Source organism: Triplophysa dalaica, chromosome 19, assembly GCF_015846415.1.
Source record: "Triplophysa dalaica isolate WHDGS20190420 chromosome 19, ASM1584641v1, whole genome shotgun sequence".
Taxonomy (NCBI): Eukaryota; Metazoa; Chordata; class Actinopteri; order Cypriniformes; family Nemacheilidae; genus Triplophysa; species Triplophysa dalaica.
The window spans coordinates 279,135-304,182 of record NC_079560.1 but is presented as its reverse complement, the minus strand read 5'-3'; the positions used below and the strand labels follow the sequence as shown (position 1 = coordinate 304,182).

General features: G+C 40.9%; 3 protein-coding genes across 8 annotated transcripts in view; 2 read left to right on the top strand and 1 right to left on the bottom strand.

Moving 5' to 3' along the window:
* Positions 1 to 3,413, top strand: part of znf462 (zinc finger protein 462) — a 41,917-nt gene extending 38,504 nt beyond the window's left edge. For 2 of the 3 annotated variants that reach the window (XM_056730410.1, XM_056730409.1), the window contains exon 13: positions 1,024 to 3,413. In XM_056730410.1, the coding sequence (XP_056586388.1) occupies positions 1,024 to 1,201 (178 nt within the window). In that variant the 3' untranslated portion in view covers positions 1,202 to 3,413. The remainder of the gene's footprint in view (positions 1 to 1,023) is intronic. The other variant, XM_056730411.1, reaches the window with a different exon arrangement.
* Positions 3,414 to 10,084: 6,671 nt separating this feature from the next.
* Positions 10,085 to 17,923, top strand: rad23b (RAD23 homolog B, nucleotide excision repair protein). Its single transcript, XM_056730875.1, has 10 exons — positions 10,085 to 10,429; positions 11,830 to 11,911; positions 12,051 to 12,130; positions 13,258 to 13,451; positions 13,593 to 13,639; positions 13,790 to 13,917; positions 14,166 to 14,304; positions 15,622 to 15,749; positions 16,392 to 16,562; positions 17,505 to 17,923. Exons 1-10 carry the CDS (start codon positions 10,364 to 10,366, stop codon positions 17,616 to 17,618), a joined length of 1,149 nt encoding a protein of 382 aa, XP_056586853.1. The 5' UTR covers positions 10,085 to 10,363; the 3' UTR covers positions 17,619 to 17,923.
* A 2,026-nt stretch (positions 17,924 to 19,949) lies between these two features.
* On the bottom strand, positions 19,950 to 24,270 carry klf4 (Kruppel like factor 4). 4 transcript variants are annotated; one of them, XM_056730872.1, is made up of 5 exons: positions 23,989 to 24,270; positions 23,735 to 23,858; positions 21,574 to 22,345; positions 21,263 to 21,427; positions 19,950 to 20,897 (listed from the first exon to the last, which is right to left on the bottom strand). In XM_056730872.1, exons 1-5 carry the CDS (start codon positions 23,991 to 23,993, stop codon positions 20,722 to 20,724), a joined length of 1,242 nt encoding a protein of 413 aa, XP_056586850.1. In that variant the 5' UTR covers positions 23,994 to 24,270; the 3' UTR covers positions 19,950 to 20,721. The 4 variants fall into 4 exon arrangements, with proteins under 4 accessions (XP_056586850.1, XP_056586849.1, XP_056586851.1 ...); XM_056730871.1 differs by having other exon boundaries at positions 23,720 to 23,858; positions 23,989 to 24,269; XM_056730873.1 differs by lacking the exon at positions 23,989 to 24,270 and having other exon boundaries at positions 21,574 to 22,343; positions 23,720 to 23,859.
* Between the last annotated feature and the right edge of the window lie 778 nt (positions 24,271 to 25,048).

The window sequence follows — 25,048 nt, the reverse complement described above, 5'->3', positions numbered from 1 at the left end:
ATAAACGCATGTGCATAAAAACCTGTGTTCACGTGTTTACATGCAATACACTGAATACGCATAAAACCGTCTTCACATGGAAGTTTGAGACCTGCCGGGTTTCTGGCGTGCAGTGACGTCACCGCAGCGTCATTAAAATTGCAGCGGGAAAACTATCAGAAGCTGTGTTTTTATATCTCTTCTCATGTCCACAGTACCTGCATATGAAACAATAGTTTCATGATTCCAGAGAGGACTTTTATATGTTATTTTACTGCTACTTCCATTTGGGATTTTTCCATTTTGGCCATTTTGTGTCACACATGTGCACATAAACGAAACTGAAAGAAAACCCACATCAGAGTAATGGGCAAAAAATTACATTTGACGAGCGGGTTTTATTTACGCAGTTTATGAGTTTAACCCATAACAGAAAGCCGTTTTACAAGTTTACATGACTTACATATCTCACCTTATTAAGCATAACCAGAGTAAAGCCGCGGTCACACTTGAATTTTCCCTCCATTGACTTTCATTGATAAGCATGCGACAGACCGGAAACGCAAGCAATATTCTGCATTTCGTTGCGTAGCAAAGTTCATGTTTGGTGAACTCTGACCTGCGAATTTCAATCACGTGAGTGCGTGAGACCAATATAAGACCAAAATGTCATTACGTGACCTCTTGCTACAAAAAATCTAAAAGGGAGGAATCACTCATTGTAGCAGTGTTGAATCATCCCGTTATGTACAATGCACTTTAAAAGATTTTTAAAAAACCAATCTAACCAAATAAAAGAGAAGCGGTTTGGTTTGCGGTGGCAATAGAACCAGGAGCGAATGATAAAGTTTAAACGGTGAAACGTTTCATTTTATGCCATTGTGCATGTCATATCCTGTTCCTGCCCATTTTCGTGGGACCATGCGAACGAATTTTGCTTTAGCAAAAGACTTTGCATGTAAACGCACTCACTGATGGTTTCTCCTCTGTGTTGACTCTCATCTGAGCCGGCGGAGACTCTGATGAGATCTCTTGTGATTTTAGGACTGTTAACGGCAGTAAGCAGGACGGCAGTCTGTCATCAACTCTGCCTCTGATTGGCCCTGTGTCTGTGACTGACAGAGGCCTGGACCTATCAAGTAACACTGTGGATGCTGAGAGGACGCTTCAGTCTGACCCGCAGGACGACAAAGAGATGCTGGAGACCAAAAGCAACCCTTAAGAGGCTAAACGAAAGCTGTAGAGTCTTCAGTGACGTGCTTCAGAATGTTTGTTCCTTTGAAAGTTTGTCTGTTCTCGTTCGTTTGTTTTGTTGCAGAACAACATCGGCTGCTGCGTTAATATTCCATGAAAAAGCTATGTTTGTTGAAGGTAATCGCCACGGTAGATTCCACCTGTGAAACATTGAGGTTTCGGATTGTTTGACGTCCTTCATGTTTGTTTAGTTGCTCAATCTTACACTGAATTTTTACAAAGTGTGTCTTGGTCCCTCAGGACAGATGTTGATATATTGGTAACCAATAGTGAATGACACTGGCAGGCGAGTATTCCGATGGGATTCCGGGTCAAACGAGTTCCTCTTGATAGCATCACGTGAACCTGTTTTTACTTCAAGCACTTTTTATCACGTTCATTTATTTAAAACAGTGTTACAATGATTGGCGTGTACGGTTAACTCACAATAAACATGATGTACAGGTCACGTGAGTAAAGGAATGTCTTCCACGCTTCCAGTGAACTGACACACACACACACACACACACACACACTGATAGTCTTGAAGACGGTGCGTGTGTGTGTTTCACATTTCTGATAGGAGCTCTGAGCTTTAAAAACACACCAGCCGTATTCTCTCTCCACGAGGACTCGACCCGTTCCATCGGAATGACGCCTGACGGTTTCAGTTTTTGACATTTTAGCCTTGTGTTAATCTTCCTGTAGCTGAATTCCTTGAGGAATATTCTCATCTTATTTATCTGGATATCACAAGTTTGTTTTAATGAAGATTTTAGAGAATCGTAACCATCCCCAAAAAACCTCGTAGCAAATTGCTACTTTTCAAGACTTTGTATTGCTCTGGATTTCCCAGCACACCCCACAAACGCTTCACTTAACAAACACAAACGCATTATAAATGCAGAGAATCTCAGATGTTGACACAGCAGCTGTATCATCGCCTGATCTTTGAAAGGAATATTCCACGTTCACCTGTTCTTTATTGACATACCACAGAAAATCATCTTGGTTATAAAGTAATGTGAAGGGAAAAGTCCGAGCGTGTAAACCTGGTGTGTGCCGTGATGAAACGTGTTTTAAATTTCCACACTCATCATATACTGTAAATGAATCATTCTGAATGACTGTAAAGCCGAGTGAACGGTTGTCTGTGTAATGTCACAGATGGATTGAATCAGGAATATTCCTTTGAAATGATGAAGAAAACCGCAGAACGAAAGTTTGAAATCACTTCCAAAGCTTGTCACCGTTTGTGTTTGTGTATGTTGACATGAGATACATTCATATGGCAGTTGTACAGTAAGGCAGAGATTGAATGTGACGGACGATGCTGCTGGAAAACCCCAAAGCCTTATATCAGCCTCCAGATGCTTCCGTCCAGAAGCAGAAGAAATTCTTTCTCCATGATAACCACGAGCCATCACACACACACACGTCCAGAAACCCTTTCGACCAAAAGTCTCGCTTCCCAAAGTAGCCCGAGATATGATTGTCTTTCTCGAGCAATGACTGAACATTGCTTTGAGAAAACCCAGCGGCCTTCTGGGTAATGTCGTGCATGCCGTTTCGCAGCCAAACTCCTCCCCCATACGTGTTTCAAACTGTGCTGTTGCAGAAACTTCATTTAAATGTTGTTCTGATATTTAACTCAGAGAAGAAGAAAAAAAACAGAAGAATAGAAAGAAAATACGAAACCAATAGAATAATGTTTGTTTTTAGCTCTCCACTGTTCAACGCTGTTGTAAATTGTCTGGTTAAGAAAAAGAATAATAATAAAAAACAACTCCTCTTTTTGTACCTTTGAGAGTCCTTCCGTTTCCTTCATAAGGAGCAGCTCAGCCTGTCTGAAAGAAACCCCACGACGTAGAGAATCATCAAAGAAATGAGCTTTTGACACGCTGTGGTAACACACTGGATATATACAGTATATATGTGTATATATATGCTTTAGTTTTATGGGTTCCCTTTAATTCTCTCTCTCTCTTGTACTGTTAAAGGTGCATCATAGTTGAACTTTAACCTCTTCTTCTCCATTTGGCCTTCTGTGATAAAAATCCTGATGATTTCTGATGGTTGCTTGTGATGTCGACTAGACTGGTTGTTTACAGTTTTATTCCTTTGGTTTTCTCTATATTCTGTAAATATTGTAATTCATTGTCTTTTTTTAACTTGGTAATAAAGTTATCAGATAACGTAAACTTCTTCTGTTTGCTCAATGGTGTGAGGCTTGTTTTCAATTCAATTAAATGTTTTTATTAGTGGTGGGCATAGATTAATTTTTTTAATCTAGATTAAAATGGCTCATTTGAATTCTGCCGAAGGCATTCAGAATATGTGTGCTACCCAAATAATGACTAAAAGTAAGTCTTTGAGAACTGGTTTCTCAAGCCAGGTGGCGCATTAGACCAGGGGCTCATCTCCTGTTTCCAAAATGCATCACAAACTGCTTGAGAAAGCTGTTCTACTATGATAATTGGTGATGAAAATTAAATAATGTTCAATAAGATGAACTTGTGTTTACTTCCGCATTAGCTAAGGGATGATATGCGTTTAGGTGGTACTTGAGACTGGAAGAGCTCCTACAGTACATTTACATTTAGTCATTTAGCAGACGCTTTTATCCAAAGCGACTTACAAAGAGTGAGGGAGCAACAAGCGATATGTCATACAGGTGCCATAATACATTAGATCTCAATACAAAGTTACTGGTTTCAACTAAAGCTAGACCACTACCTGTTGTGAGAAAGTGTTTTTTTTAAACCAATTCCGCATTGCACAAGGTGCAAACTACCTTAGTCTTGTCGATGTTTCTATTGGGAAGCTTCTTAAAAATTAATATTCCCTGAAGCAAACCCGGCGGCTTCATAGCTGCATCCATGTTAGCACGTCACGTTTGATGCGGTAATTTCACAGTAACGTCATGTTGTGTTCAGACCAGACCTGGCGTGTCAAGCGCGAGTGATTTATATGTTAATGCAAAGAGCCAATAGACCTACTTGCTGCGCGAATCGCGCGAATGAAGCCCTGGTTATGAGATGATGAGGCGGCTTCTGCATCCGCAAATGACGCGAATCACGCGAGTTGAAAAATCTCGTTCTCGCCCCGTACAGTGCAGTTAAGCTGGTATACATCCGCACTAAAATATCAAGGTGAAAGTCATCATAGCTTGCGTAGTATAGACCCAGCTCACAACACAACTTTGAGAATAGATTAACGGCGACATTTTTTTTATCGCGCGATAAGAGTCTCACGTTAACGCCGTTAACGGCCCACCACTAGTTTTTATATTTACAATTTACAAGAAAAACGATCCGTGTGAAACACCAGTGAATGATCAGACTATAGCGAGCGACTGGAACATGAATCATCCTCCTCAAACTCTTTCTTAAACTCTGGCTTTTATTGACACTCTATATATTCTCATTCTCAATTCATCAAGATATCGAAACTTTCCATTTCATTTCATTTTCCACCGCTTATCTGAACTACCTCGGGTCACGGGGAGCCTGCGCCTATCTCAGGAGTCATCGGGCATCAAGGCAGGATACACCCTGGATGGAGTGCCAACCCATCGCAGGGCACACACACTCACTGATATCGAAACTTAATATTTTAAAATAAAAAAGAATTGATCTGCCCTAAAGTGTGGTTTGCAAAAGTTAAAAACAATAATCTTAAATAACACGTTTGTTTTAATTCTAATTTGAGAATTTAGAATTTTTCTAATTCTCTTTTAATCAAACTAAGAAGTGAAAGATATTTGGGGAATATTTCCTCCCTGGTTCATCTTTTAACCCTTTAGTCCAGCAGACTCTCTCAGAATAACACATTCACATGATAAAACGATCATTGACCTTCATGAGACGTGAGGAATGAGGTTCAGTTCTCAAATCCTCTGCTGGTGTTCATATGCTCCTCACGAGAGACGGATGCTGAAACACGGGCACAGGACAAAATAAACACTTCTGTGTTCAAGGACACAAGTCTTAGAAGTCAGAAATCTGGTGGAGATGGTGAAAATCCACATGCAGCTCAGATGATAATCCTGATAAAACCCCACAGAGACGTCTGCTCCTCTTTATTCTCACGCTTCATTTTATGAATTTCACAAACAGCACATGAAGTGAGGACGGAGGGTTTGTGTTCCAGCATATGAAGCGCCAGTGTTCTGATGAATATTTCTTCTTCAGGGTCACAGAGGACAAAGACGCCAGCTGCTGTGGACAGACACGTCTGTCTGTCTGTCTGTCTGTCTGTCTGTCTGTGAAGTGCATGACAAGCATTCAGATTCAGTGAAATCCAGGAAAGTATTTGCGGTGATAGCTGTATGTTTGACCTTCAGGTGTCACAATAAAAACATAAAGCTGTTATCAATTATTCTTTCCGGATTCCTCTCTGAACAACGTAAACAAATGATCAGAAAACAGACATTTAACACTTGCGAACACATCAACAACACGTGAAATTATTTATCAATCAATATACAGTATTGTCATGTCATTGACACGTGTACCCGTTCATATGATCTCATGAAATAGCCCATAATAGTTACGTCGGATTCCAAGCAGAAAATGTAGTGAAACAGATTATGGACACAAACACATTTCAGTAGTTGATGAGATAGAGGTCAGCCAGCAGAAAACCTCACACACACACATCCACAGCGCTTGATTTCACGGCTCTAACATCATCTTATAAAAATATCTGTAAGACACGAGGGATCAACCCATCAGAACATCAGACGAGTGTTTCTACAGATCACACCCCCGAGAGCCTGAAGAAGAAATCTCTCTTTAAACAACTAAAGAATGAACACTGACAGATCGTCTCGCTTTATTTTAGAGTGTGTTCTTAATAATACACATGCCCAGTGTTTGTGTTCTGAATGATTCTCACATCACGTGACTGAAGGAAAGATGTGCTGTGATTCTTCACTGATCACACACTTGAAGTATTGAATAGTCTTGTCTTCTCATTTCAATAGAAAGTTTGCAGGTTTACCCAAAACAAAACACTGATACAAATAAACAACTCAGATCCTCTAGAGCAAACTTTATCATGTCAAGGACCCCAAATATGAATTTATTTTATACTATTATACTTTTTTAAAATCCAATCAATCTACTGTATATATTTTTTTGTGTAAAGAAACGTTTAAAATTGGCTAGATAAATAATGAATAGGATATTATAAAGATTGTTTCTAAATCTTAATAGTCGGCAACCATTTCACTTTATGTCCAAAAAAAGAAACTAAAGTGAGAAAAACTCAATTATAAACAATTCTGGAGACTATCAACAGCAAAAAAAGTTGATAAACACTGTGGACTTTTATCATTTTTCCATAAACTTTTTTCCTAAAATGTCAGGGGGACCCTTGCAACCTTCTGGAGGTCCCCTGGGGGACCCCCGACCCCAGTTTGAAAGCCCCTTCTCTAGATCAGTGGTTCTCAAACTTTTTTGATGTGAGGCCCCCTTTGCATGCCTTGCTTTGCGGCCCCCCAAATAAAAACGTATAATCTTAAACTTAATTAAAACCTAAAATAAATTCTGTTATACAATGCTGGAACATAAATACTTTTGGTTGGTGGTCTTGTTTGTCTGATGGTTGATCGCATAACATTTAATTACATTACATTTCACATAATGCCACAAAATCTGTGCCCCCCCCGGATCCATCTTGGGACCCCCAGTTTAAGAACCCCTCATCTAGGAAGCTCCAGCACAAACATTGAAGTCATTTGCTCTTATATGTCAGTCTATACATTCAGATCAGATGTGTTGTGTAATATCTCACAAACTGTTTTTATCATATTTTAAATGTTGTACTCGACAGTCTTTGGTCATGACATCATTTCTGTGCTCAGGCAGAAGTTCTGTGTGTGTCTGAAGTTTCTGAAGGTTAGGAGGATTCTCTCAGGTGTGGGCCGGTGATGTCTGAGGTAACCTCACACTCAGGGTCACATCATCTGAGGCTGAATCTCTTCAATTTTATTGAAATATAAAAGAGTTTTGCTGTTGTATAATTCATCATTCTCCATTTCTGCGTATTTTATGAAAAAAAACCTTTTAACCTATTCAACCTATGCATCACTGCTAAAAATGATTCAAAAATATCAATTAAAGTGCTAATGAACTGATGCCCTCCTGAGCATATTTAATACCAATCTCCTTCATAACTGGTCAATTATTCATCATTTGTCAAATTCTGCTGCGTGTGTGTGTGTGTGTGTGATCTCAATGTCACTATAAAACTCTACTGTCATCACTGAACTGTTGTGTATCATGGGATGGTCAGGGGTGTCCAGTTGTGTTTCTGGAGGGTCGTGTGAGGTTTAGACACCTCTGATGTAAGTGATGATTCAGTGTTGTACAGATATGAGGCTCTGGCTGAGATCTTTGGCACATGGTGTGTGTTTGACTCACACGGGGCTTGAATGACGTACACATGAGAGTCTTCCAGCCGAATCCGTCAACAGGCGGAGACTCCCATTGTTTGTGCATCTGCTGTCTTTCCACCGTTTCCATTTGCCCGAGGAGGTTTCACTGCGGTGAGGGGTGTGAAAACAAGCTCAAGTGAAGCATTACACACACTGACAAACTCAAGAACACTTCAACACCACATCCTACAGGTAACTCCTCACACACACACACTCACACACAGGATTATCACTCGTGTAGCTGAACATTAGTGATGTGTTCCATTAGATCGACCTTAAAGACAGTTCAGCTGAAAAATCTCTCCTCACATGTTTGTTAACCTATATTTGACTCTTTCTTCAGTGGAACACAAAAGAAGATATTTTGAGACATGTCTCAGTGGTTTTGTGTATGTCAACATTCCTCAAAATATCCTATTTTGGGTTCTGCAGAAGTAAGAAACTCAATTCTCATTTTTGGGTGATCTAAACCTTTTAAAGCATGACATTTTTGCATCATTATTTCACAGCAGCCTTTACAGTGCAATCTCACTCATTCACAAGAAAGTTTTGGGCTTTATGTTTTTCAAAGTTGAAAAGAAAATATCCTAAAATCATTGTATAGTTAGATCAGAGTCTCTGATGTTTCTGAAGTGACCTCCAAAAAGGGATTTTGTGCATTATGAGCTTAAGAAACAAGCGTTCTTGATCAGTTGATGTTAGATTGGTTGTTTAAAGGTGATTTTGTCTTCCTTTACTCAAGTAGACAGGACTGAAATAGCCGTCTGGAGGCGGAGCAAACAAAAGTTTGTCACAACTTCACTAAAGAGACGTACAGAGATGCACTTCAGATGTAATAAACTCTCTCTCTTGTGATCACATGGATCAGGGTTACTAACTCACACACATGATACACACTAAAGTAAAGTACTTTTACAAAGTATAAAATAAGTAAAAATTTGCTCCTGATTTTCCTTCTGTTGTGATGAAGCTTCACAGCTTTAATATGGAAAGATTTAAAGTGATACTTCACCCAAAAAATGAAAATTCTGTCATTATTTCCTCATCTTCGAGTTGTTCCTCATGTGTGTAAATGCATTTGTTCTGATGAACACAGAGATATTTAGAAGAATGCTTATAACCAGACACATCTCAACACCCATTGACTCCCATAGTAGGAAAAATTACTTTATCATTTTCTTTTGTTCTGTTGAACACAAAAGAAGATATTTTGAAGAATGTGGGGCAGGTAACAGTTCTGGGGCACTTTTGACCACAATTGTCTTTTTCCTACTATGTGAGTCAATGGGGATCGAGATCTTTCTGGTAATAAGCATTCTTCCAAATATCTTGTCTCTATAATCCAGTCAGAGTGCTTAAGTGAAGACTCATACTTACATAAGTCACAATTTGAGAATATAAGTTATATGGTAAATTAGCAAGATAGAGTTTTGCTCATTTTCAATTGTCTTAAATGAATCACACTTAGAATATGAGTGTAGTGAGGCAGAGAGAGTTTGAAACACACAGACAAGGCTTAAACCTAATCTCATACTAAAATGAATGATTGAGCTGTTTGGAAGTAAAATAACTTATAAATATATTTTAATATGACAGTGCCATTGTTATTTCACCAGTAAAAAATAATCTATAGGGGATTTTTATAAGGGGTGGCACGGTGGCTTAGTGGTTAGTACGTTTGCCTCACACCTCCAGGGTTGGGGGTTCGATTCCCGCTTCCGACTTGTGTGTGTGGAGTTTGCATGTTCTCCCCGTGCCTCGGGGGTTTCCTCCGGGTACTCCGGTTTCCTCCCCTGGTCCAAAGACATGCAAAAAATTGTCCGTAGGGTGTGAGTGCGTGAGTGAGTGAATGAGTGAGTGTGTGTGCCCTGCGATGGGTTGGCACTCCATCCAGGGTGTATCCTGCCTTGATGCCCGATGACTCCTGAGATAGGCGCAGGCTCCCCGTGACCCGAGGTAGTTCGGATAAGCGGTGGAAAATGGATGGATGGATGGATGGATTTTTATAAGGGATTTAAATAAACTAATTTCAATAAGGCGTAGTCTTAATTTATACTAAGTCTTTCTCTGTAAAACCAGGCCTGTAACTCATAGGGCAAAATATTAAACCATCAACTCATTATCTAATTTTTTTTACTATTCACAATAATAAAGTAAGATTGTAATACAGAAAATATAAAATGTTCTTAAATAATTTGTAACGATACCATAGAAAACCCCCTAAATTCCCGGGTCTCAGCCGACGACATATTTTTGTACTTGGTGGCCACCGTCGAGTTTGATAAGGGAGGGGTTAGCGGAGCAACGAGAGATTGGCTGCAATTCTCTATCTCGCCTCTAGCGGCCGCTACAAATTCAACTCACGAAAATTAATTTCCCCGAAACATTAAACACGTTTGCAGATGTATGTATATCTGAGTATCGATCCACATGCTCTGTAATATATCTGCAATAATTTACAACAAGAGTGTAAATGTGTGGCGTGTCATTAAAGCGCACTTAAATTGAAAAACAAGAAAGGAGGACGTTGCGGTGACGCAAGCCCGTCGCTGTGCGGCGCATGAACTGCGTGAGGCCAGGAGGCGGACCGTCATATGTTTATGCACGTAATGGCGGCGGACAGGCTGTGATGAGCCACGGCGAAAAATACACAACCAGCGACCCAGCTATCGGTAAATCTCCACACAGGCGAGACGGAAGAGCACCAAAATGCAGATCACACTGAAGACCCTCCAGCAGCAGACGTTTAAAGTCGATATCGATGCTGAGGAGACGGTGAGAGGGCCGTTAGCGGCTAACACATATCTGACAAGAGAGTCGATTAAACACACACAAACACAAGTTCAGTCGTGTTTATGGCTTTCTTTAAAGCTTAATATCGTCATTTGCACGCGTTTCTGCATGCGCGCGGCGCTGCTTCTGTCGGGTGAAGTGTGCTAGCATTAGCACATTAGCTGTTAAGAAAGTGAGTTTTTGTTTTCATTAAAACCCCCCAAAACTTCAGAATTTCATTGAAAAGTCACTGTAGAATTTACGAGATCACGTAAGCCGATACGAGAATACCAAAAGAGACGTTCTGGCCGTGAGATGCGGTGCATGTGTAGTTTGGCAATTTAGCAAGTCATGGTGTGTGTGTGTGTGTGTGTGTCAATGAACCTTTAATATGTGTTACATGAGTGTGAACACACACATGTGCGTTATAAACATGGTCGAAGGGGACAAAAGATCTTGAAATAACTGTGTTTATATGATGCATTAGTGAACAGCTGGACTTGATTTGAATATCTCCTCGTGCTCAGAGGTGTCAGGAACACACAAATATAACTTCAGCATTCGTCATACGTGCACATGTCTGTTCTCATCTAGAACTGTCATGACGGTATTAAAGAAATATGACACGTGCTGTTGAGTTGTTTCTGATCTGTGGTGGTTTTACCATCGGTTTACTTCTCGCTGTTGTGTGTCTCACACATTCTGTTGTTTCTCGTGTTTGTGTAAAACAGTGACGTTTCTTTCTCATTCGACTTGACAATGTGGCCAATATCGGTATCTTAAGGTGACTGAACATGAGAGACTGAACAGTAGATCTTGTGGCACATTTCTTCAGGAGAAATCCCAAGATGTTAGTCATGAAATCCCCACAACGGGTCATCTGATTTACTTCCTGTTAACTCTCCTTTTGTTTAGGGATGCACAATAAATGCTCGTTTTAAATGTTCTCAATATCGGACGTTAATAAACATGATAGCCGAAAGATCCGGAATCATATCCTCTGGTTGAACCACTTCAGCTGCTCACAGTTACAATCCAGTACAGTTCTGTCTTTCTGTCGTGATCAGTCACTTAATGCTATTAGCAAAACATAGTTAATATAATATGTAGATATTTATGAATGTGTAAATTATAGGTACAAAAGCAATTTGTTTTGACTGCTGTCTGAATGCTTTGTCTTGAGACCTGTTAGACTCGCGGCTATCGAGAACACCTTTCTGGGTTGCTCTGGAAGAACATCTAAATAAACACTATGCCTGTAAAGTAAAAAAAAAGTTATATTGATTTTGGTATCGATATATCGATGTTCGAGAATTATCGTTATCGGACAAAATGTACATATCGGTGCATTCAGACTCAAGTTTAAACTGTGTTTTTGTGTGACTGTGATCTGTCTTTTCCAGGTAAAGGCCTTAAAGGAGAAAATTGAGAATGAGAAGGGCAAAGACAGTTTTCCAGTGGCAGGACAGAAGTTGATATATGCAGGTTTGTATCTGTTGTTCTTCTGTATGTTTCTATGGCAGTGTTTGGGTTTGCTGTTGATATATCGCAGGTTTATGTGTGTGGTATGACTAAAGTCTGTGTATATGTCAGGACTGATCAATGAGGATTTTTTTGTACACAGGTAAAATCCTGAATGATGACATGGCTCTTAAAGAGTACAAGATAGATGAGAAGAACTTTGTGGTTGTGATGGTAGCAAAGGTGAGTCTCTGCCTGCCCCGTCTGCATCTTCACATAGAAATAAATGAACGATCTGTTTGACTTCAGCTTTAATATTTCAGTACTGATGAGAGATTTACCAGGAGTTATGAACATCACTGAAAACTGAATGTTTGTGTTTCTTTGTTGCTTGTAAAGATTCAAACATTATAAAGGAATACTGTACTTCTATTGGATTGTATTCAGCATTAAATGATATTTCAGGGGTTTTATTTGCACCAAAAGCAAAAGTCGTCTTTTGTTTTTACATGACTGTTTTCCACCCTTTCTCCGACCCTGAAATGAAATGGGCTGTTTTTGCTCCTGTACCTTGTAAGAATTGAATATGTTACAGACTTCTGACCTTTTCACATATGTAATAAGTGACACTTGCTGAATGTTTGGGTTTTGTGAATGTGGGTTGTCAATTGATCTGGAGCAGTGGTTCTCAACCAGGTGGGGTGCGACAGTTCCCCCCCAAACCCCAACCTTTGGACTGCGACTGAAGGTTGATAAAGGGCAATGTTATGTATGAAGCTGGGCGTCCTCTAGGTCCTGCGCGGTGCAATTTTAAGCAGCGCTCAAAAACTTCATATCTACAAAGTAGGCAAACGTCCACTCAGGAACAGCAGCAACTACATCCTCTTAAGAAATAGGTAGATCATACGAGTTAAATTTATAAATATAAATATATGATGTATTTATAATTATATTTCCTCAAACACAGAGGAGGCCTACCTGACAAACCCATTGAAGCCACGGACCTCTTTACCCCAACCCATATTCTCGACTGCTCCTCTGTCACGCTTCGAGTGTGTGTTTTATTGGGCAGTTTAACTGTGCTGAAATATGTGGGATTATAACACCCAGACCCAATGAAAAGGTTGAGAACCACTGTTCTGGAGGAATTTATTGGTCGGATAACAAAAGATGTCATGTGATGTATATTTTCACGCACTTGCATCAGTGGTTAGAGCGTGGTGCTAACAACGTCAAGGTCATGTGTAGGATCCCAGAGATAGCACACACTCAGAAACAAATGTATAGTATAATGCAGTGCAAGTCGCTTTGCATAAAATCAATATGTACATCCATCATAAAGTGTCATGTGTCTTCGCTTGTCATTCCAGCCTAAAGCAGCACCTGCATCGGCCTCTTCCTCTGCTGCCACGGTGACCAGTGGCGCTTCCTCCAGCACAACAACCACCCCGAGTCCTTCTACTGCCCCGGCTGTACAAACCCCCTCTGAGAGCCCCCCCAAAGACGACAAACCTGCCGAGGAGAAACCGGCCAGCAGCGCACCGCCCCCCTCTACACCCACCAGGTACTGTGAGAACATGATGACTTGATCTGCATCAGTGTTTCGTTTGTTTATTGGGATGCACTCTAGATGGGTGTACGGCTGTCGAAGAAAACTGTCATTGTAAACACAGACTAAAGTTGAGGTTTTATTTCTCTCTCTCAGTTCCCTTGTGAACGCAAATATATTTGATGATGCGACATCTGCGTTGGGTAAATCTCCACACAAACCACACCACTGTATTCACAATAATCCTGACGGCAGGATGTAATGACGTGTGTCTTCAAATCATTTGACGGACATGATTGACCTCTGGTATAGGTAATAAAGCTCACATATTGTCATGTGATTTGCGTGTGCAGTGACAGGTCAGTCGTATGAGAACATGGTGACCGAGATCATGCTGATGGGCTACGAGAGAGACAGAGTGGTGTCGGCGCTGAGAGCCAGTTTCAACAATCCTGACCGTGCCGTGGAGTACCTGCTCACGGTGTGACTCATTCCTTTCTCCTGTGAAACTATAACAGCACGTCTGTCATTGGCCTTTCTGTGGAAGTTCTGTTATACTTGACGCTCTGTGTCATTGATTTTTATTTGACACAGTGTTGTTTGTTATGCGATGTTCCTTCAGTTTGTGCTTGTGAATTATGAGGTGCGTTGAAGTGTCACATGCAGGTGTTTATCCACTGCACCTCCGCATTCTGACCGGTCTTGTATTTTAAATGTTGATGTGAACAGGGTATTCCTGCGGAGAGCGAGGGCGGTGTAGGAGGTGCTGCTGACCCCGTGCTTCCTTCGGGTGACGCTCCTGTTGTGTCCGCTGGCCTCTCTTCCACATCCCTTACTGCCCCATCACAGCCCAGCACAGGATCAGGGGGTGAGTCTCCTCTCATTCACACGGGTACAGCTGACTTCACAGACGGTTGTAATGATGACGCTCCGAACAATCATGACACATTTAAGCGTGCTTGTAACCTCAAGCGAGGTGGTACTTATAACAGAGATTCTAGGTTCTCTACACAGTGTAAACCCCCCTTAAGTGAGCTGTGGAAAAGCACCGTAGAAGCTCTAGAACTGGGACGGCCTGGCTGACTTGTCATGTGACCAACCACAGTTTCAGTCAGGATATTAAACTGTGCTTTGGACTCATGTAAAGCCAGACGACAAGACTTTTGTGATTGTATGGTGCGCACCTAACTAGGGTTCCACAGTAAACTGTTTCTGGAAATTTACTGGTACATGACAGATTTCAATCAGTTCAATACCAGAATTTTGCTCGATTCGGTACTTGAAACACTGCTATTGGGCAGTATGCCACAGAACCGGCAACATAGAAGAATAAGATGAATCCTCTACAAGCACTTTTGCGATCATTTAAACTGAGACACTGTGAGTGATTTATTACAAATTCGGCTCTTTCTACCTGTGCTGAGATCTTTAGATTGTTTAACAGTTTAGTGTATATTCTACATGCTGCGATGCGTCTGTACATCCCCATTCAACGGCATACATCGCAGATATAATGTTATCTCTTCTCCAGACATCTCAGTAAGCCTAGTCATCATCATGAAGTTCTCTTGTGTTGTTTATGTTCTTATACTGTCAAATACACACGCTATTATGTCAAAAACACAAAAGGTTCTCATAAGCTCAGTCCGTTGTGTTTTAAATGTATATCTGCATCAAAAAAGGGATTTTGCCTTAAAGTGACAGTAACCTTATACATCTGTGTCACATATTAAAGAGAAACTGAAACTTTTGTAGCTTTATTTAGAGTCATTGCATATTTATTTAATACAGTGAAGACTGAGCAGTGTTTGGATTATTAAGTTTTCATCTTGAATGCTGCTGTTGAATATACCTACTTGAAACATGTAAATTTTATTGTTCATATTTGTGGAATTATGATAATTCTATATAACCAAAGCATTTTCAGTAATGCATTGTAAAAGGAAAATGGTGCTATATAAAATATCAAAATAATATGTAAATATGCATTAAAGCAGTTTCATGCAGTCTTTATATTTTTTCAAATAATTAATTTTGGAGCTGGTTATTGATCAAATATGGTACCGATGTGGTACCAGTATTAGATTCTTGTACTGTACCGAAGTCAAAATTTTGGTATCGAGCCAACACTACACCAGACAGTCTCTGGATGTTTTCTTTAAGTGTGTGTTGTGTGTGTGCGCAGCGAATCCTCTGGAGTTCTTGAGGAACCAGCCACAGTTCCTTCAGATGAGACAGATCATCCAGCAGAACCCTTCTCTCTTACCAGCTCTACTACAGCAGATCGGCCGAGAGAACCCTCAGCTCCTGCAGGTACACATGCTGAATCCTGCACACTCACGTCTATGTTGAGGGAGAAGTTTGCATACTGTGTTGCACAGGCCGGAGAGCTGCTCTAGAATCACTATTACAACTTAAAGTAGAGGTCTGGGCGGGACTTGTTGTTTTTGACCCGCCCACTAAATTTCATTCCACACCCAGTGGGTTATGGTATTGTCCCGCTGAAAATTCACCCGCTATCTGCTTCGAATGATTTTCGTCCCGACCTGACGGATCCCACTAAATTTAGATCACATTTCCAAATCTCACATTTACATTTTTCCATAACAAATATAAAATACGCTTTACAAAAACATATTAGTTATTTTTAATCTTCTCGTTTTATATATATATATATATATATAAAATAAAGTTTACTTGACTTGACTAGACGTGTTTAACAATGAAGCTCATGCTGAAGATACAAGCATTTGTGTAGAACTGTAGTTAGGTGCATATAGAAATATCTAAACCTGCTCAGGGATGTCATTAAGAATGCTTCATGAAAGCTGGTGTCACACGGTTGCTTGTTCTGTTCCAAACACAAACAAAGTGTGATGGTGCTTTTGTTTTATGGTAAGTAAAGGTTTAAAATGTCAGTAAAGAGGTCACTTAACTTTTTCTGTTGTCTCGCAGCAAATCAGCAGTCATCAAGAGCAGTTTATCCAGATGCTGAATGAACCTATCCAGGAGGCGGGACAAGGAGGAGGGGGGAGTGGGAGTGTGGGTGTGGGTGTGGCCGAGGCAGGAGGTGGAAACTTGAACTACATCCAGGTCACACCCCAAGAAAAAGAAGCTATTGAGAGGGTAAGCCGCTGTTTCTCATCTATTTAGATTTATTAAAGAGTACATAACATGAGATCACGAAAATGACATGTCATGCAGTGTTTGATGTTGCCATGATTGAAAGTAAGCATTCTGCTAAGCTGTCAATCCGAAGGTGAATGAAAAACAAAGTTATTGGCTTGGAAAAAAGTCACTCGACTCTGAATCACGCAAATAAGTCGTCCCTAGTCTGGTTCGTGAACCGCCGCGGATTTACGTCACTACATATAGTCACCGCCTACGTTTTGCTAGGCTTGACCACCAAAACTTCAGTCTTCTCCCCCAAATACTGTAGCTAGTGAGCCTCATTCACCGTAGACCAATCACAGCAGACTAGACCATCTGACCAATCACAGCAGACCAGACCATCTGACCAATCACAGCAGACCAGACCATCTGACCAATCACAGCAGACCAGACCATCTGACCAATCACAGCAGACCAGACCAACGGACGAATCACAGCAGAGTAGCCTAGCGGAAAGGAGGGGATTAGACGAATGAATCGCAGAACAAATCATTTAAGAGTCAGTCTAGAAGTAATGAAAGAATAACTGAATATTATCACGAAATAATCGTGTTTTACAAATTCTATGCACATAAACTTGTTGTTGGAAACTAAAACAAAACAAAGTAGGACCTTCAAAATCCCTAGTTATGTACTCAACATATCAGCCAAACTCTGGTAAAAACGCTATTGTTTTTCTGTACACTTGTGTTCAGTTTTTCAATAATAATGAAATGCAGAATGGTTGTTGGATTAGTCTTGAGCTTCAGTTCATCTACTTATGAGAGTTCAGAGAGACAGACGTGGGATCTGTGCCGGCAAACCATTAAAGATGCTCTAGTTTCCCCCAGACGAATACAAGACGTTTCGCTGCATGCTCTTATCTAACCTGTCCATGTCTCTGTGTTTTATCCTCAGCTAAAAGCCTTGGGATTCCCAGAAGGACTCGTTATTCAGGCCTACTTCGCTTGTGAGAAGAATGAAAATTTGGCTGCAAACTTCCTTTTACAACAGAACTTTGATGACGATTAGAGGAACGGCTTCTCTAATTGTTTCCCCATTTCTAATGTTTTTCCTATTGATTGATCGTTTTGGAAAAGAAAACCTATACAAATGCAAACAAACAGGCGGTCATATTCTGTCTAAATTTTAAACACTGGATGACATGAGCACGTCCATCTGGAGATGACATCATTCGTTCATCTCCAGGGGCAGAAATCAGTAAATGCATCTTTGCTTCATCTAACATTTGCCCGTGTGCCACCTGTTTATTTTTCTTTTTTTGTGACAAATAAAGAGTATTATCCTCCATCTTCAAGACATGTTAGCAGGATGAAGGGGTTTGTGGACGTGTGATTTAATCTGATTATAAGTGTCCCTCTTCAACATTTTCTGTCTTTATTTCATGATGATCATTAATAGGGATTCTAAATATTGAAACTGCAGTTTTAAATGACAGTAAAGATTTTTAAAGAAGCAAATGAAGTTATGTTAGATTATTTCTGTCTCTGGAAAAGTTTAACTGGTGCCGAGTGACGTCTGCAGGCACAGTGACACGTTAAGATTCTTTCAGAGCAAGACCTCAGTAGTTCGACATTATTCTGGGGAAATATGCGTTGTCATTTAATATACACTGTTGTTTATGTTTTAAACTGTGCTAAAACATTTTGCCTGCGTTTATTTAACTCACGCAAAGCAGCTGAAAGACTAAAGAATGATTTAGTTGCAATTTTTCCAGAAAAGTTGAGCTCTGTCAGTTTCCCATCACGCGCCTGACCTCAGCATCACGTGCACAGGAACTCTGGCGAGGTGGCGCGAATTTCTGAGGCGATCTAGTTTAAAAATGATAAAGAACAAAGGTGAGTGATGACGTACATTATAAACACATAATAGTTCTAAAGAAAAACTTCTAACTTATATTCAAGAGTTTAAGAGAGATGATCTGAATCATCTTCACTACTACTTGACTGAAGATAGATTTATATAAAGTTAACGTTAGACAAAGAGCAGACAATGTAATCCTGAGGGCTGTTAACATGAGATTTTCTGCTTTTTCAAATAAATGGTATTTACTTCTCGTTTTAACGAATTAAAAACATGCATTTTTTAAGCAGGCCTTACTTTTTACAACCGAATTGTTTTTTAACTTCTTGATATAATTACCTACATACTATTTGACCCTGGATCTTAAGTAACACGGGAACATTTTTAGTAACAGATAAAAATACATTGTATGGGTGAAAGTTAACGATGTTTCTTAAATGGCAAAAATCATTAAGATATTAAGATTCCGGAGTTTTAAACGGTTGTATCTCACCCAGATATTCTTTTGTCCCATTCTAACAACTCTCACATCAATATAAGTCCTATTTTCCCATAAGACTGGTTTTGTTGTCCAGGGTCACACATGCTACAGTTAGATATCGAGGGTCGTCCTGTGACGAACATATTTCTAATGGCAGGATTTCGGAATAATCAGAGGTGCAGAAGTGACTCTGTCCTCCAGGTGGCGCTACTGACCGCTGCTGATAACAGTCTGCTCGCTGCGTTCACTCTTTTCTTTACATTTATGAATCTGACGTGAAATTGGCCAATGAAGAAAATACTGAGAGAAAAGGTATTAAAAACATATCGACTGAAATGACGGTTATAGCACAATTACCTGAACTCAATCTGTCAGGTGAAGATGATGAAGAACTCATGTTATTGTAACCAGTGAAGGTGATTATGGGGTTAATTAACCCACAGAATTAGTCGAATTTTGAAAGTAAGTAAAATAATTACTTACCTGTTTTATACCAGTTACAAGTTTCATTAATCTCTGTTAAATCATGTTCATGAAACAGGTTCCATACAATATACACAATTATATGAGTGTGAAAAACGTGTTTATCTTGAATAATTATAAATGAATTGTCTGAAGTAAAAAATACGTTTCTTTTCTTTAGTAAACATTGAAAATACGCCCCAAAGATCCAACACCACGTTGGTTAATGTAATAGTAATGTGTCATAGTATTTTAGATATGAATATATATTTATAATATGCATAAACCGTATGTATCAAATCTTTCATATACTTTTTTAACCAAACATAATACTACCCTAAATGGCGAATATTTAGGCAGGTCACACTTAATATATTGAAAACAAATAGAAATGAGACTGAAACCAATTTATAAAGTAATGCATTTGTGCCTGTTATAATCTCCACCTGCTGTTTAACTGTGTAATGATGATGTGTAATGTAATGACATGTGTAAAGGTAGAAAAACCTGAATGTGTTTGAAAGAACCTTAATGAATGCAAATGTTCAGACATGTTCAAACAGAGCATTTATGCATTATTCCGTTAAAAGAAAATCTCAAATACATTTGATTTTTATTTATATTTAATTGCATTCATACATAAAATGCAGAAACCTTAATAAAAAAAGTATTTACACATATACAATATGTAAGATTATATTACATTATTCTGACTATAAACAAAAAACTTTGTTCAGAGTTGTTTTGGATTTAATCTTCTATAAAAATATGTATTAGTCTTACATATCAAAATTATTGCACCTTACAACCACAGTGCAGTTTAGATTGCCATCACCAAGAGGTCATGTGTTCAACCCCGCAGACATGAATGAAAAAAAATTCTTATCTTTGGTACCTCACTGAATACATCCGGCTATACTCAGCACCAACGTGGAACACACATAAATTACTCTGTACCTGAAATTAATGGCTTTATAGAGAGCAATAAAAAAATAGATTCATGTGACGGATCAGTTTGAGAGATGTGATGAAATGTAGGTCAATTAAAGGCATCTTTAATACATACACACTAAAGTTTCCATACATCCCTGATATTCATCATATATTTCCAGTATTTGTGTTTGGCACTCGGCACGTCCAAGTTTTGTCGTAATTAAGTAGATGCACATTCCAGTAACGTCCCAGTGTGCGAGGAAATTGAATCGCCAGCATTTTGGAAGACGACAATGACAAAAGGGGAAAAACAAGAGCCAAAGAAAAAAATACCTGTCCCATCCCTGATCCTGTGGACAGCACAGAATGTCATGCTCTAGTTTTGTTGACTTTTGTTCAAAGGCAACACTTGGTTTACTAGTCCATCTTCCAGTCCTATAGATGCCGTTTCATGTGCAGCGCAAGATGGTCTGACCTGGAGAAGGCCCGGTCGCATTTTTGGCACTGAAAGGGCCGGTGGCCCGTGTGCTTCCTGTAATGCCTTGTGAGCTCGTCCGAACGGGCAAATTTCCAGCCACATCCCTCCCAGTCACAGTGATACGGCTTTTCTCCTGAACACATAAAAGCAGGTAACAGTTAGCATTTAACCCGGAGGTCCTACCCAGATCAATTCAACACACTTTGGTCACATTGGAGAGAGTCGTTAGCTGCGTTGCTCATCTTTTCAAGAATTGAATAGAAGGGGAAGTGTTTTTTTCAACTGGGATCAGTATCAACCTGCTGTTTGAAAAGCAGAGCACACCACCTGCCAACTGCACTCTCTCGATCTCACACACTCAATGCACACAATGCATTTGGCAGCTGCGTCATTGCGTGTGTGTTAGGGCGTGTTAGCGCAATAAAGCACATGCTTGGCGTAAAAAACCAAGTCCGCTCAGATGCCACTACGTGTGTAAATGAAGTCACGGAAACTGACCTGTGTGGGTTCTGTGATGAGCTTTCAGGTGCGAACTCTTGGTGTATGTTTTGCCGCAGCCCACGTAATCGCACGTGTGCGAAGCGACCCGCTTCCTCGGCCAGGAACGTCGACCCCGCTTGGGCTTGGATTCTTCAGGGAAACACTCGGCTGAAGAAACGTGGTCTGTAGGAAAACAAACGACAAAGTGAACTTCAATAAAAGACACGCAAGATAAAAAACGGCTCGTGAAGGTTTGTCAAGGGAAGTGAACAACAAATACAAAGTTGAGATCGCTTGAACAATGTGTGCCGAGAGGTTTTTTTAATCACCTTGGTACGGCAGGGACTGTGCGGGAGCCTGTGGAAAGGCCGAATAAGCCGAAGGCGGGTGATATCCTTGGGCCAGGGTCAGCGCCTGGGGATGCTCGTCTGGAGAAAGAGAGGAAGTTGAAGAGCGAGCGGCCCCCATGGCTCCTTGTGCGGTGGGAAAGTCCATCGGGGGTCTCTGACTCCCTCCGGGTTGTGAGTTCACCCTCAGGTGGATGTCCATCGGCCGGGTGATGGTGCAGGGGCTGGGACTTTCCTGCTTTATCCGAGGACACACAAACGGCAGAGATGAACTGTCCGAGGCTGAACCGGTCTTACCCACGCAAAACACTTGGCTACAGTCCGTCATGTCCATCGTCGTCCTTACAACAAATTTGCCTTGAAGGCTGGTCGGCTGAAGATATGCAGGGTCCAGTTCCGGCCTCATCAATTCAGCAACGAATCCTCCGGAGGGAGAGACGTCGCTGATGTCTGGGAGGTTGTACAGCATGTTGGAGTCTTGGCCCTGAGGAGAGGGCATCTGATAGGTGTAAGACATGGGAGAAGATGAAAGAGTTCTGGAGGCACTGGCCATGGAGGCCTCTTGCTGCTGCTGCAGTTGTTGTTGCTGTTGTTGTTGCTGGAGCATACTGTTCGACAAAATAAAGTCGTAGTCCAAAAGATCCAGCTCTTCCGGTTCTGTTTTGGCCATGACTGACGGCACGTCCTGGTCAGTGCGGATCCCACCGGTAGGCAGGCAGGAGCGGTTCAGTTGAGACATATCCTCCATCCATCTCTTATCCCGAGCACACAGAGAAATAAAGAGAGAGACAATGGGACAAGGTCAATATCACACACATGAAAAACAAGATTATTTGACATTTTGATGCACTTTTATGCAATCTGTCATTACAATTTGTGGTATGTGATCCCTCAAACCTTTGTGTTGGAACAACACGTGTTGGAGCCACATGAAACGACTAAATATATACATAATCGTTCATGCTGACCGGAGTTTTACAACTTTTCAAACCAAGAAATAAACGTACATGCTGGATCCGCTTTGATTTTGATGACCTAAACTGACCTTTTGACTTATTTGTATTATTATTCATTTGTGTTTATTATTACTAAACTGTGGATAATGAGTATGGTCATATTTACAATTCTTCATCTCCTCACTACATCATTTATACTGTTATTAGATCATCAACGATAATCTTAACTCTATTATCTACCTTTTTACTGTGATTATTTTCGGTTTCTTCTAGTTGTGTGAGCACAGTGGAGCTTGTGGAGATGCAGCAGTGGTGTCAGAGGAGAACTGGTTCCTCTGGTTGGGTCTGGGTACCCCTGAGGTTATTTTCTCCATTTTGGGTTGCTCGCCACCGTTTGCACACTGTTGTGCACTGTTTGTCTGACCGGGGGGCAGCTGCCTTCAGCTTTCGAATGTCAAGTTTTCGTTTTTAGTCATATCACTTTAAATGTATTATAAAGGAATTCATAGTCCGTATAATATTGGACCTGTGTATCTCTGTCATTTATCTTGAATGTGTGCTTCTCTGTGATAGCCCACGCTCAGTGGTTAGAGCATGGCGTTAGCAACACAAAGGTCATGGGTTCGATCTCAGGGGATTGCACATGGTCAAAAACACATGTTTAGTACAATGCAATGTAAATAGCTTTGGATAAAGCGACTGGCAAATGCATAAATGTAAATGTAAGTGTGTGTCAGTGCGATTTTTTTTTTGATCTGTGCGCTGTGTGTCCGTGTTTTATGCATGTGGGTGTGTATGAACCTGTGTGCGTGTCTGTATTCTGTGTGTGTTCACTCTTTTTCTTTTTACTTGAATAACTTTAATATTTCGTAAGTTCATTTTTCTAAGTCAATATGTTTCATGTACAGCTGCTTTGTAACATAAAAGCGCTATATCAATAAAGTTGAGTTGAGTAAATATTATAAGTTGGCTTTCATGCAGCAGCTTCTACATTTCCAAGCGTTCAGCATGAAAGAGATTGCACCTTAAAGTGAGAGTGAGTATTTGTTGTCGTTACAATATCTTCTACAGTAAACATCTGTCACCGCCCCGCCCCGGTATACCGCCAATGACATAACCAACAGCAGGAATGTCGGGATACAGAATGTGCGCCTGCGAGGGTCCTCAATCACCTGTTTGATACTCACTGAACCGCCAGTTCCAGGTCCCCTCCCGGCCTTGTGCTTCACATCCCCGCCGCTCGCGAAGGTGGTTATGGAGGGTAAAAGCGTTCCGCTCAGTGCCATGTTATCCAACTCGCTCGCTGGCTGCCTGCAATTAAACAGAATAATCCCGTTCGTCACGTTGTTCTGGAAAACCTGTGGCTCCTAAACATGTCATGACACACGAAAGTCAACAGAAAAAGTGATGAAGCGAACGACGCTCGGAGTGCGCAACGCACCTCATGGGTGAAGAACGCGTCCAGTCGCAAGTGAAATCCTTCAGGAAATGTTCGTCTTTGATTCAACGCGCTCACGCAGCACTGACGCTCCGGTTCCAAGGGCGCATCAAACGCGTCTCCGCAACATGCCGACCGACAGAAGCGAGCGTTTAAACCACCATCGTTCACGGACCGGCTCGGTATCGTTGCGGCGACACTCGGGGATTCCCTATGTCTCTTTTATCGCCTCTCTTGCCATTCGGGACTCGCGAGCTCTCCGGTGTCTGGGCGAGAGTGATTCGTCAGTTGCGCGCAGGGCTTTCCTCGCCTAGTTCTTAAATCCCGGACACGCCTCTCCCGTTGCGCGGCAACCGCAAAAAAACACGGTGTGACGTCAGACAGGAGGAAAAAAGAAACTGGCAGCGCGCCGATATTTTGTATCCACACAAACATGTGCGTGTTAGCAACCGATCTCAACAGAGCCGAGGAAGAAAACCACGGGTGAATAATGACGATTTGTTTTTTCTTCTTCTTTAATCACAACCAAAGCAGAAGTGGCGCTTGAGCGTGAAACTAGTTTCAACTGCTGGAATGTGTTTGTGTGTGTTTGTTTGTTTGTGCGCGCGCCCGCGTGGGTTAAAGAAGCACCTGTGCGTGCGTGCCTGCGTGCGTGCGTGCGTGCGTGCGTAAAGACTTTGAACACAACGTTCACACACTGCAGTGCTGATTCTGAGGTGTGTCTGTCATTAACGATGATTATTTTTATTTGATTTTGTGCTCAGAACAATAGCAGCCACAACTGTGTAGAATTTCTTTTGATGAAGGCCTTGCCTCTATTCATTCATTCCTTCACTTTTCACACCAACCTGTTACCAAACCTCACAAAACACAAAATGCTTACTAGTCAGTTATTAGAAGAGTTTTAAATGAGTGTTTGAAGAGGACCTTAAACTGCACAGGTTTTATATAGCTTAGAGAGGAACAGATTTTACACAATCATGGAAAACATTAAAAGCCTTTTTTGTTATGTCAGAGGGACCGGAAACCATTTGCTCTTGTTTTGTGAAGACTGTTTTCTCTG

Bases quoted from the DNA above. Each gene is read 5' to 3' on its own strand.
- rad23b (XM_056730875.1), top strand. From the start codon at position 10,364: ATGCAGATCACACTGAAGACCCTCCAGCAGCAGACGTTTAAAGTCGAT. The intron at 13,918-14,165 runs GTGTGACTCATT...TGATGTGAACAG, and splicing joins CCGTGGAGTACCTGCTCACG to GGTATTCCTGCGGAGAGCGA. The intron at 15,750-16,391 runs GTACACATGCTG...GTTGTCTCGCAG, and splicing joins AGAACCCTCAGCTCCTGCAG to CAAATCAGCAGTCATCAAGA.
- klf4 (XM_056730871.1), bottom strand. The intron at 22,346-23,719 runs GTGATTGAGGAC...GCTCGGGATAAG, and splicing joins GTTCAGTGAGTATCAAACAG to AGATGGATGGAGGATATGTC. The intron at 21,428-21,573 runs GTGATTAAAAAA...GTTTTCCTACAG, and splicing joins ACAGTCCCTGCCGTACCAAG to ACCACGTTTCTTCAGCCGAG.